Below are 13,746 nucleotides of genomic sequence, written 5' to 3'. Positions count from 1 at the left end.
GTTAGATGAACATTCGGTGATCTTTTGCACATTCAGCACCCAGCCGTCATGAAATCCAGCGTAATTGCCTCATTTATGTTAGCTTATCGTTCCTTTTTCTTATTGATCTGATAAAATACGAGTAAGAACACAGATTTGACAGCTGTGTTGCTTAAAATATTAGAGAATTTGGATACAAATTTGAGAGATTTCTTCTGTTGATATTGACATATGACAGTCGTGCCAAAACGGAGACAGAATATACAGATATAAGCTAACAATTCTTTTCATGTGTATATAGTTTCAACAGTTTTTAATCTGTGGCGTCTATAAGAAATGTATAAGAGGGAATATACTCAGAAAAACCAAAGAACATGTCGACATTTTTGTTGTTGATTGTATTCACGGTTATGCCGTGGCACATTCGAGGTGATTTATGGCTCGAGCAGTAAGGAAATATGGTTTTTGCCCTCAAGGGCACTTTCACTCGGCAGGGAATTATACCATCAAACTATAAAGCGCATGCAGCCTCCATGTTCCTTTTTTTTCCTTTAAACACTTTCTCCGGTCACATTTTATGACTTTTATATTGTTATGATTTAAAATCTTTTAAATGACGACAGGACTCGTTTCTTTTGCCTTTGTAGCAGTCTGTTGCACTGCATCTTTTAATTCTGTTATTACATGTGTACAATGTTTACATATTGCGTTGGATATCATCCCAATATGAGTTAATAAACAGCCCAATCTTTTATTCAGCTGTGAGAAGTTGTTTGTGTCTGCGGATACTTTCTGATGTGTTTCAGGATTCACAAAACAGATGGCAAAGCGCTGAGAGCGGACAGATTGATGAGATCATCTAAGCTGCACTGATGTCTGTCAGGTGTAACACTAACAGTGTGTGGGGGGTTTCCTGCCCCGAGGCCGAAGAGCAGACAGGTCACAGGGTAACCCAACACATGCACCGCCCCAATCCTTTCATACTTTCGCATAACTCCCCTCCTTCACAAATCCCACATTGGATTCGTGCGATTACAGAAAAATGAGATCGCCCTAAAGAGTTTAAAAAGATCTAATGTGGAAAATTCTGCAATTACAGATTTTCTGGTGTTTTCTGAAGCACTACGTAATATAGATTTTGCTGAGACTACATCGGAAGGCTGAGTTTTCGCATTAAATCTAAGAAACCCTTAATCATCGCCAGATGTGCACTTCATTTAATTGATCGCTTAACTTGCATCAAAAAAGCCACAATGATTTCCAAAGACAGGTCATACTGTGAATCACTGAGGTAGATGTGTTTTTAATGACGGTGTTTGAATCACAGCGGCTGCGGTCGGAAGTCAGACTAAACTTTTTAATGTGTAGGTTATTAAGTGAAAGCATGTCTCAAAAACCTGCACACTATAATCTGACTATTATAACATCATCGGACGTGAAGTGTTTAATGTTTGGAAGCAGAAATTCTCTAAGCTAAAATCATCATTTTATCCAGCCCAATGTCCCTTTCTTTTCATATGTTTAAGACATGTTTAAAGACCAGCTCCAGTCATGTTTTAAGACACATAAAATGCTCTGCTTGAAATTTATAAATTGTCTGTTTTTTTCTTCAAAATATTATAAATTTCCTTGTAAAAATCCCTAAAAAAAATCCTGAATCTGCATAGTCCCCGCTCACAATTACAGCCTTAAACAAAACATGTCTCTGCCAACTTGTTGAAGCTTAGCTAGCTTGAAACGTAGTAATTAGCAGTAGTAACGTTAACGTTAGTAGTCAGTGAGTTTGCAAAAATGACAATGGCGGTTACAGCTGCCTCGTGCATCGGCAAAGTGGTTGCCATAGGTTGCACATAATGATATGCATAGCATCACCCTGTCCATTAACGAGATTGGCTCCTTAGGTTTGTGACGTCTCTAAATTGCCAATCTGAAAACGTGTTGTTCAGCCTGTCCTTGGTACACTGCAGTTTAAAAGCAGACACGCCCAGCCATGGAGATGATTTATGTTGTCCCTGATATGTCTTGTTACACATGATATCACCACACGGAGATGTTTACAAGGTTAAACACTTGATTTTCACTGGAGGGGGTCTCTAACATTATTTTACTGTCACATGTTTGAATGGCAGGTCAGACCTCTACATGTAAGACATATAACACCATTTAACCAATTGTGTAACTACAATAGCGTTACAAAATGCAGACTTAGGGCTTTTGTTGCAGAAAGTAACGCTACACCAACAATAATGCAGTTATCTGTAAGGACATTATAAGTCTTGTCAGTTCTCAAGAATAACATTACGTAAGTGGGCGTCTATAACCGTGAATGAGAAGTTCACTCTTCATTGTTCAGAGTGATGGGTAAGTCTTTGAACTCCTCATCTCAGCCCGCTCCTCCTATGTCCCATACAAGGCTACAACTCCAACAAGAAACTGTCCTGGACAGAGATCATGTGGATTACTGTCTCAGACATGAGTTGCACATTATCAGGCAGAGCATCCTGTAATAATATGATATGTTTATCAGTTGTTATTAAATGTTGTTTACGAGTGGATTGTGGTCCCCGTTCTCTACAGCTCTAATCAGAACAAACTGTTATTTTTAATGCTTTATTTAATGTTGCTAGAGTCAGTAGGGCATTAGCTTAGCATAGCACAAAGTCTGGAATCAGGGAGTTGCAGTTTTACTCTGTTTTCTTATGGATTAACTAACTTGATATAACGTGCATATCAGGGAGCTTCGGAGGTGCTGGTAGGCAGGTTATGTTTCCTTATGCCAAGCTAGCTATTCCCAATTAATAGGCTAAACTAACTTGCTGCTTGCTCTAGCTAACCATACCTGTATGAGTGTGGCCTCGGTCATCTAATCTAACTCTAAAGACAGAAGAATATTTCGCAAAATGTTTTTTATCTCATAGTTGATACTTTGTTTGAGTTGCTGGTTAGAGCTAAGTAAAGCTAGCTAGCTACAGGGCAGAGGGATAAAGGCATTTTTTTAGACACTCATACATTTCTTGTATTAATGTCTTATACATTCTTATTTAGTTTGACTAAAGTGATGGTTTTCAATGTATTTTTCATACATGCATATATCTAGATAATGTAAGTGGATCCCATCTCTGTTAAAATATCTCACGAGAATTCCAGCTGTTGAGAGAGATTGATCGGGAGCTGAAAACATGACTGATGCTGATAGCAGAAGATTCCAGATTAGGTCAATCTGTAGGAAAGACTTTTATTTTTAAAGCTACAGAGCACAAAAACATCTCTACACGCAAAATAAGTTTTGATCAAGACGCATGTTGTCGTTCCTGTTAATGTAGTTTTCCACAAGATGACCTATTTCTGCTGTCCAGGAATAGACTGAAAATGATTGAATATTGCCGTTCGCTGTTGTATGATAACAACAGCATATCTACGCAGAAGTATTTTTATTGCTATGAATGAACTCGACACTCTTGCTCCCAAATAAAACCCCTCTCTGTGTGTCTTGTCCCGTCCTTGTCCGGGTGGTCGCTGCAGCCCCTGCCTCTGCAGAGCGCGAGCTTTCTGCTGCAGCACCGTGTTATTTGATCCCTGCTCTTTCTTTGCTGGGAAGAAAAGCTCGCCTCTTTCCCACGCTCTGAGGACACGTGGTGCCCGGAATGAATCGGACTCAGAAGGCCCTCCCTCCCGGTAACACGTCACCTCTCTCTCCCTGTGTCTCTCTCTCTCTCTCGCTCACACAGCGAGTTCAGTTCAACATGCTTTCTGGCATGAATGTACAAGAACAGTATTGCCAACGCGTCATGATAAATAATCGACATTTTTACATGACAGTTTTGAGTGCACTTTTCTTCTTTTGTTCCAGTGTGTGAGTTTTACTATCTGGACTCCTACTACGCGACCTGCGTGCGCAGCAACATGCCGGGACGGGACGGGGGGCTCCTCCCGTCGAGTCTGGCACAAGCTGCCCCGGGTCTCGGCGCCAAAACTCGGCAGAGTGCACCGATCTGCCCGGCGCTGCGTTAACTAGACAGCACTTCAACACTGCGCAACTCTGGTTTCTTTCAACGCACAACAATAGAACAGAGATAGGGCTGCAGAAATAGATCCATAATACACTTGTATTATCTTTGTGTAACCAGTTTATATTTAGGACTTTGAGAAAGAGTGCCCTCTGCGCAGCCTCTGGGCCGAGCGACCCCTCCGGATAAATGCACAGAACCTGTCTATCCTCACTTTAGTAGAGATTTTTGAAGATCGAATAGTGCAAATGGTGTGGTGCGCCTTTACGCACGCATGGAATACCTGATTGGTTGTCGATAACTGAATTTCATCTTTTCACAAATACATTAATTATTTAGCAGTTCAAAGAGAAATTTAGAGCTTGTAAAATATTTGTTTAAACGTTTTTTAATCTCTGCTCGGAGTTTACCTCCACAGCAGTATCTGGTTTTGGCTGCTTCCCAGACGCACATTACCAAGAAAGACTCATTGCTGCGAAGTGGTGGAGGAGGGGGGGCACAGAGGGGAGAGCAAATGCCACAGAGTTTAGGGGGAGAAACTCGTCCAATCAGAGAAACTTTTGGCTCCTGCGGTCTGTGCAAATGTTTTCCAAGTGTCCAGACGCAGTGCAGCCAAAGCTCTGATAGCGGACAGATGTTCCTGATTTTCCAGAAGATGTTCTGCACCATTCAGTAACCCCAAGAAAGAAACATTTATATAACCAACATAATAAAATGGATTCTAATCCTAAAATGACCAACTCTGGAACCAAATCTCAAAAAAGAAACCATAACCAAATGTGCTGTGAGAGCTTTCAAGCTCAAGTGTGCCAGTGCACGTCAATGGTGTGTCATATGGAGGCTACAGAAAAAGACGCACATCTGCTACTTTAGCTTACATGAAAAGATCTGAGTTAGGTGCTCACCACATTTCTGTGAATGACTCACTGCCGCAGTTTTTTTATTTTCATTTTGGAGCGTTTGCAGCTGTGGGCCACTTGCAGAGGAACAAACAAACAGGCTGTCACACAATCACCTGCAGACGCAAAAAGTGTCCAAAACATATGAATCACAGTCTCCCACTCGCGACCTATTGTTCAACCTCATTTCTCACTCCAACATCTAAGGTCAATGCCAGAAATACTCGTTTCTGATTGGCTGGTAGCTTTAATTGCATTGTATATCGGAACACCGCGGTTCTGATCAGCGTGCATTATATGTTAACTTGTAGATGCCTGTTAAAACGAACCTCTCTGTAAAGTCAGGTCAATTTTTGCCACACAGTGTTAACATTCTGTATAATATATTACACTGTTTATTCTTAACTTAACATGCGGCCAGGGTTTGTGCACCCTGAGATGTGCTGATATAGAAAATAATGAACCCAAATAATCCAATTATCTTTACATGATCAATTACATTAAAAGATTATGGCTGGATTTGATTGACAGCTTGATGAAGATAAAGGTTGCCATGAAGTATCACTTCCGCTGCAGCCTGTTCACTATATTATATATTTTGTTTTTTAAGGTTTGTTTGTGTTGTTTCGCTACTTCCGGTGATAGCTCGAAGCATAAATACGTCTTACGTACATAAATAGGTGCCACTTTCGCTTTAATAAACCAGCTTTTGCGATTATTTAGAGCTTTAATAGACCGCCTCCAACCAGTCTAAAGCAGACATCTGCCATGGCCATCATAACGCACCATAATGCACCTGGCTTCAGCTGCAGTTGCTGTCACACAGGTTTTTGCTAGATTAGATCAAATAGGTTATGACCTTCATAAGTGGGATCTCTGTTGCTGTCGCTCCCACACTGGTGCACAGATGCACCGTCACACACTCATGCACACAGATGCAGCCACAGACGTGCGCCAAATGTACAGTTCAGAGTGTGGGAAAAAGAGGACAGTGTGAAAGCCACCTAACCATCAGAGCGGAGAGCGGTTTATAAAGTGTTACGCAGATGAGATGAAGCACGCGAGCCGCCAAACGGAGCAAACGGTGCGAGCTTAGGCAGAGACATATAGACAGTCATACCTGCATGTGGTTTCAACGTGTTTTTTTCTCTCTTTCCCTCTATCTATCCAGATCTGTCACTTTCACATGCATTCTTTCTGTCAAACTCTGTGTTTCCATCTAATAGAATCTATCACCACCTTTTCCATCTCTCTTTCACACACACCCAGAGAGACGCGCACACAGGCACCCAGTTCCCACGGTGGCGGGGGGAGCTCAGCGGCGTGTCAATCTGCGCACAGCGTCACCTCTTTTCACTTGCAAAAAGGAAGTAGCGCAGGGCTTTTGTTATTTGAAGTCCCACCGTCTAGTCGTTTGAAAACAACTGGAATATATCCGCATTTTATGATTTAAACAGCCACCTTTAATCTCCTCCTCTGAGGTGTTTTATTGTTGAGCCTTACGACCGTTTGGGGTTTGATTTTTACTGTCCTTTCCATTTGGTTCGCTGGTTGTCATTACTGACTTGGGAGGGACGCAGCCTCTGAGATTATTATTCACTTGATACAATCCCGACTTCAACTTTAAATTCACCATCACCCTCTTATTTTGAAATTGCTTTTACGCAGCCAAAATTGCGCTAAATCTTATTTACCAGTTGCACCAGTTGTACAGAGATTTTCAATCGTTTCAGGTTCACACTGCAGAGAAAGAAGGGCTAAGACATAAGCTGTATAGTTTATCATTACCAGCACGTGCCTCCATTCACATTAAAGGCTGTTAATGAGTCTTAAAAACTACATTTTTAATAACCAGCTTGACTACAGTCCACGCGCGAATGAGTTTTATTCCGTTAAGAAACGAAATAAATGTCAAATTCACCTGTTTTGGGTTTCAAAATAAAAGTGCATATGCATAAAGTAACCTTTAAATGTTGCGTAAAACTCCCTTATGGATGTGGGAAAGTGGCTATGGGAATTTATTTCACTATTTTTTCCATTGCTTCCATAAAATCCTCCCTGATGCTGTTAAGTCTCTATTTACATCGCTGTCACTGAAACTTGTTGGGAGTTCCTGTTGACGTTAATCCAGCGGATGATCCCTCTCATCGTGCCCGCTCTCTCAGTACTTCACAGCTCTGGCAGCACCATGCCTCTGGCTTTCAGTCCGCTTCCTGGGGTCGGCTACAGGAGATCGGATATGGAGCTCACCGTTAATATTGCTGCGGGCGGCTTGTTTAATATTTCTGCAGCTCCATTTGGCTCCCCCCTCGGAAGAACCACGCCCCCTCCCCGCAGATTCACAGGAGCCCTGATCCCTCCCCCTAACCGAGCCGGCAGCCTATAACCTCCCCGGGTTTCCGCCCATTCCTCCACAGTTGATTCTTTGGGACTGTATTGTCATGCAAATAGAGGACGCGTAAAATATTCCCCCAGAGCGCAGCGCAGGGCAGAGACTCACACGGACCGCGCGGAGGACACAGACCGGGGCCCCACGGTGGATTTGTATCGTTTTCGTCGCTACGGACCCGTCCATCTGTCACAGGTAAGTCCCAAATCTGCTGCGGATTACATGTTGAGTGGCAAAAATCAAGCGGTGTATCCGTGCGTAAACGTTTACGCACGGAGGTCCCCGCTCTGACTGCTGGATGTGGAGGAATGTGGGGGTCTCCTCGCAGTCTGTTGATGCGGAATCGGGAATCATGCGGACTTTTCTTGTCTTTTTTTGTCTTTCCCAGACCACATGAGCAGCGACATATAGCCGGGACGTGTAGCCAGGAAACGGGTCGGACAGTTCTTGGAAAATCTGCGGAGGTCGCCTTGTGGAGATAGTGGTCATACTTCCAGTTTCCCCGAGTGAAGTCGGAGGTGTCTCTCTTCTCCATCCCCTGCTACAGGCTACCTGCTGCTGCTACAGAGGGGGGACTACATCTAGAGACCTCTGGATCGCTTACCAGAACCCTTTTATGTTTTAGGGGATTTCAGGATCTCTCAGATCTTAACTTTTTTGCACACCAAGTGTGTTATTTCATCTCTTGTCCTTTTTGGGATATATACAGTGCTCCTTTTCCTGTTTTAGAACTTTAAAGTGCCTTAATAACTGGTTCTAATCCAGTGTAACTGTGGCATTGTCACCAGACCAGAGACGCTCAACAGGGAGAAGACGATTATTATCAGCTTTAGAGCCCGGGCAGGATTACTGGTTCCCCCCACCCCTCCAGCGAGCTGCAACCATGAGCCAGGCGGATGTGTCGACTTGCTCCGCGCCGCAGAGGGTTTTCCAGGAGGCGGTGAAGAAGGGCAACACCAAGGAGCTGCACTCTTTGCTGCAGAACATGACAAACTGCGAGTTCAACGTCAACTCCTTCGGGCCTGAAGGACAGACGGCCCTGCACCAGTCCGTCATTGACGGCAACCTGGAGCTGGTAAAACTGCTGGTGAAGTTTGGCGCAGATATCCGACTGGCCAACAGGGAAGGGTGGAGCGCTTTACACATCGCCGCCTTCGGGGGCCACCAAGACATTGTGCTATACCTCATCACCAAGGCCAAGTACTCATCTGGCGCCCGGTGATCTGTCTCTGCTGTCAGGTAAAAGAATCAGAAAACAAGTGGAAAATAAAACTGCAACATACAGAAAGCGAAACAAACTGCCATTCTCTTCATAGTTGTGCCAAATTATATATATTTTTAAAAGGAATAAAAAATAGGCCTGCACAATAATCTCCCCTCACTGTAAACCAAACGGGGCTCTCTGCGCACTCCGGAGCGAAACAACGCATGGCTCATACACAACGCTGCAACACGAATCTTTCACAGAAAAAAAAAAAAAGCAACGCAACCATTTCGGTGAGTTTGTTGGTACTAAAGCTTTCCTCTTGAATGTGTCTGTAGATCCACTCTAAAAGAAGCCAGTGTCTGTGTATCACATGTGTGTGTTTGGACTCCTGAGTGCAGATGGCCCAGTTTTTTTTTGTCCTCCCATCCCCAGTATACAGTTGAATGGATTCTTTGTGGGGGGGTTGCGCGTATTTGACCTGTTGCTCCTCATTGTTCACTTGTAAAAACCCTTTTTAAGTTATTTGATATGAGAAATAACGGCACTTGATGCTTGTGTGGCTGCATGCTGGAATATCTGAAAGGGAAGACACATGAACAAGAGAAGAAGGGTTGCCCTCTGTTGGCTACCAGAGGTCTGATTTCTTCATTTTTTTTTCTACTCAAAGAGCGGCATTATGGCTATCCAACACGCTTTCAGATGTGTAATCGTTATGTAACAACACTGACTCCATCATTGTTGTGAAGTACTGTACACAATAGCTTTACTTTGTTTCTGTTTTATTTTGAAAAGAGACCGTAGCTGAATGCGCTCTGTGTTGATCTTGCCATGCTGGCGTCCAACTTTTTTTCAGGCCAGTGCGACCGCTTGTTATGAGTGGTCAATGTGTTATATTAGAAAGAAAAACCGCTGCTTCCGCTTTGTATCAAAACAAAAGTCGCATTTTTTTTTTGGAATTCACTTTATAATCTCCTTTCAGTATTTTATGAACATCCTAGTCATCACTGTGAAAGCGGGCTGGGTTTTTTTTTTATTTATGAAGGTACATTGAGAAGATGCATTTTTTTTGAATATGTTGTGGTTCTTCTTTTTAAAAAAATCTATAAGTGTAAGAGGGTGACTCAAGCTGCTTCAGACTCGTAGTATAAACTGTCCCGTGTGGAGGAATCTGCCACTTCCCCACCCAGAATCCCCCTCTGCTACAGCCTGTTGACCCCTCAAGAGGACTCTCTCCCCCTCTCCTCCTCCTCCTCCTCCTCCCATTTAAAGGACTTTGTTTGGTTGCCTTTTGCCAGCTACCTCGACTATAAAGTATTCTCAAGTTGTTCAGCTCTCTCACCGCTCTGCCACGTTGTTTGGAGTCTGCAGGGACTCACAATTTGTCTGTGATCATCTGCATGTCAGTGTGTGTTTTTTTTTTTCTTTTTTGGACTTCAATACAGAAGATGCAATGAACCCCATCCTGCATCCTCAGTCGGGACAGTTTATTCTACACTACAACCAAACCAATTCTGACAAGCAAAGCATCGTTTTTTTCTGCAAGGGACTATTTTCTCTCTCTTTCTGCCTTTATTTTCCCTATAAACTTCTCTTCTTTTTTTCCTTCATTCTTTCTGTCTTTCACCACCCTCTTTTATTCTCTATGTTTTCACTCATACAAAAAAAGTGGAATTGTATCGCATGACTTATAAACGCAGGGAGTTTTATTGCACAAAAAAAAAAGAAATGCGGAGCCTTGCGCGCCCCCAGTGGTTGAGCGGGGTAACTGCAGGAGCCAAGGCTTTGGAATAGTTACTACTACTGAGCAGGACCCTAATACTGTTGGACGATGAAGACTTTAAAAAAAAAAAAAAGAGAAACAACGCATGACACGTGTTGCAGGATGTCACTCAAAAAAAATTTGGTTTCATAAAGTTTCCTGCTGCATTTTGAAAGTCATGGCACCCTAACATTTGTATCAATGCTGCTTGTTTATTTCTTTTATTTTGTTAATGTCTTTTTTTTTTAAAACAAAGCCTACTGCTCGAACAGCCAACAGTTTATTTGAAGCACAGCAGCACTGGTTCACCTCATGAGAAGCTATTGAGAGTGTGTTTTTTTTTATTTCAGCGTGTGTGTGTGTGAGTGTGTGTGCTTCTCATGAGCCCCCCCTGCGCGTCGCTGTGTTAACCAGTCATCCAGACTGACAACTTCCCATTTAAAAAAAAAAAACCTGGAACAACCACAAGTAACTGAAGCGATAGATCCACTACATCAAGGTATAGATTGGTATCAGGCAACACATGAAATATGCATCGCTTGTCTTAAACTTGATGTTTTTTCTCTTTTTTTTTTCTTTGAATATTGCACTGATGACTGTTGTTGAAAAGTTGGCGTTTATGTGTCAACATTTTAATTTTTTCTGAATAGAAAAAACAAACACAACAAAATACTATTGTATAAATATATGCTCCAGGTGATGATGTCCTAATGTGTGTGTTACTTTGTGGGAAAAACATGTTTTTTTTCCCAACAAAGATGCGTGTATCTCTGTGATTGGGTGTATGTATATATACATATGGATATATATATCGACGCTGATGATGATGATGATGATGATGATATCTTGGGGCACTTTCTTTTCTGAAGTGCTGTCTTCCTGTTTTATTTTGAAAGGGGAATAATACATTTGATGGTAAGATCATTGTAACATGATTAAAAATTGCACGGTTGTGTGGTTGTTTGGCTTACCAGGGTCATAACATTTATGACGTAAGGAGCCGGCCGCCGGATTGGTGTACATGAGTGAGATGATTTTTTTGTTTTTTAAATAAGAAAAAAAAAGTGCTGACTTCTTTGGACCAAGTTGTGTTTCTGGTCTTGCTTCATTTCAAGCGAGAGGAAACAGCTGATTTTTCATGAGTGATGCAGATGTTCCATCATGTTTGATTTTCTTTTTTTTTCATTTGTTTTGTTTGTATTCTTTTTATTTTTTTGAACGTTTGTAACACTGTGATGATGACGTGATGTCATGTGGAGATGAGTGCTGTATTATTTTTGTACGTTTGTGTACAAGCCAGTAAAGAAATCATTAAACTCAAATCCTCCGTGTATGCATACATTTCTTCCTCACCTCCCGGGCAGAAAGCCGCCCCTCCTCCTGCGATTTTCATAGAAAAGTTTGGGAAACACACCCCCACCCTCCCCTCCTCTCCCTCTCTCCCTCTCTCTCTCTCTCTCTCTCTCTCTCTCTCTCCCTCTCCCTCTCTCTCTCCCTCCCCTGTCTTCCAAGCCGGGCCCAACCCAGATCCCCATTCTCTCTCCTTTTGTCATTCATCTGGCCTCATCCTTTCACTGCCGGGATAAAGGAGCCCGGTGCATTGTGGGTAGGCTCGGTTTAAAGAAGGGTCCCCTCCCCTGTGTGTGTTGTGGGAGAGCTGGTTTTATGTTACCCCTACACACACTCAAAAAACTTCCCAACACACACTTCTCTCTTGTGCTCGCTGTCTAACGAGCGAGGAGCGAGCTTTGCGCTACAAATTAGCTCTCTGCTAAAAACCTGCTTTTGCCTCTTGCTTCAAAATGTCTTTCACTCTTCTTCTCCAATTATCAGCGCACTATCCCCTCCTTTATGCTGCACGCTCTGCTCCGAAACAGGCCTCCCTGAAACACATTGTGCACATTTGTTAGGCAGGATTTTGTGAATTTTATTGTGAAATATCCTCCTGTAATGATGCATGAAATTGCCCTGAATGCAGTTTGCTTTTACTGTTAACCACTCTCGCTTAATTTGGACCAGTCTGCAGCGAAAAACTGGAACACACTGACACATTTGCAGCCAAAAACTGTTGAGAAACACCGTGTGAAATTGTGCGCTTAGTTCTGGCCCCCAAAAAAAGTTAACGCTCGGCCTTTAAATGAACATTTTCAACCCTCTTCCGTGCACAGTTTTGTCTTGGTGTGTAGCATTGTTAAAACAAGCACAACATACCGTGGGTTACCCTGCAGCCGCTTGCATTGTGCTCTCGACTCTCAGAGCCTGATTATGTGAAACAAGCCCTTTCTTTAAGTCATGTTCCCCTCGCTTCTTGGAAATGCTGAGTTGTGACTGATATTGCGCCGCCGTGGGAGGGTCGTGGGAAAAAGCGCCACAACAATACATCTTTCTACATGTCGGACCTGTTCGTGTTGTAACATTTACTGGGTGTCGACCTGCAAATGTTTGAGCAAGGAGAGGGTTACACATGTGATAGTAGTGTCTATAGCCAGTTCTCAGAGTAGCTGCTAAACTTGAACCATCTTTGACCTCTGATGCGTTTCTCTGCAAACATCAAGAAAAGCTAGCTCCTCCGAACGCCAGCTCCTGTGTGTGTTTTGATACCGAGCGGGCTATCTGGCTCATTCCTCGCCCGTCCTTTCCTCTCTCCCTCCCCGTCTCTCACTTCTGCAGGATGTTTTTGTTGAGCTGGGCTCCCTATTGTTCACACACTCAGTTGGCTGGCCTCCCAGGGTTGCTGCTGGCTGCTAGGCCCCCTAATAGGTTCTTCATGTGCCTTTGGCTTCCCTTTGCTCGTCTTGGTCTGGCCTGCGCACGGAGCAGCTTACAGCGAGCCAGACGACACAAGGCATGTTGGGAGGATTTTTGTGTGTGTGTGCAGAGAAAATCTGGAGAATTATGTTTTTGGAATTGCAGAAAAATTAAACCATAACTCAAAATCGATAAGGCAGCAGGTTACACTTGCAGATATAACCTGTAGCAGTCTTGTGCATGTGTATTTTAATGCATCTTTTTTGTTCTGTTTTACAGAGAAAGCGAGTTAAATATTGTTGGTGGTTGATCTTACAGCAGCTGCATCAAGTGCATCTGTGACTATCTTCCATCTCCATTCAAAAGGCCTTTGTTCAGCTGCTCATAAAATATTCATACCCATGCTAACAGCCCTCGTTTGAAAGGTTACACTTGATCTGTAAGACACGAGATTAACCGAACGTCTTGTGATTTGTGTAAAAACACAGTTTAATTGGTTTTGCAACACTGAATTCCTCATTTTATAACGGCTCCTGAAAGTTTCAACGATATGAGCCCTGATTGTGAGAGCTTGCCTCAGAGTGCCTCGGTGTGGACTGTCAGTTTGAGTGATGATGTAACACAAACGGCTGGTTTGAATGAAATGTTTGTATGGGAACACATAAGAGGAACTTTACGAGGTGTAGCAGGAACCTGTCGAGCTGTTACAGCCACGTAAAGAGGAACTCAAAGAAGCGTTTAACAGTCGATCCAGGCTC

The 13,746-nt window shown here is 43.0% G+C and overlaps 1 protein-coding gene across 1 annotated transcript; it reads left to right on the top strand.

Moving 5' to 3' along the window:
- Positions 1-7,296: 7,296 nt before the first annotated feature.
- On the top strand, positions 7,297-11,562 carry nrarpa (NOTCH regulated ankyrin repeat protein a). Its single transcript, XM_069673916.1, has 2 exons — positions 7,297-7,469; positions 7,663-11,562. Exon 2 carries the CDS (start codon positions 8,158-8,160, stop codon positions 8,494-8,496), a length of 339 nt encoding a protein of 112 aa, XP_069530017.1. The 5' UTR covers positions 7,297-7,469; positions 7,663-8,157; the 3' UTR covers positions 8,497-11,562.
- Positions 11,563-13,746: the final 2,184 nt, after the last annotated feature.

This window comes from Semicossyphus pulcher, unplaced genomic scaffold, assembly GCF_022749685.1.
Source record: "Semicossyphus pulcher isolate SPU_LCO1_2020_fin unplaced genomic scaffold, fSemPul1.0.p SCAF_22, whole genome shotgun sequence".
Classification (NCBI taxonomy): domain Eukaryota; kingdom Metazoa; phylum Chordata; class Actinopteri; order Labriformes; family Labridae; genus Semicossyphus; species Semicossyphus pulcher.
This window is presented reverse-complemented; position numbering and strand designations above follow the sequence as displayed.

What these genes read in the sequence shown, in the direction of transcription:
- nrarpa (XM_069673916.1), top strand. Translation starts at nt 8,158, where the DNA reads ATGAGCCAGGCGGATGTGTCGACTTGCTCCGCGCCGCAGAGGGTTTTC.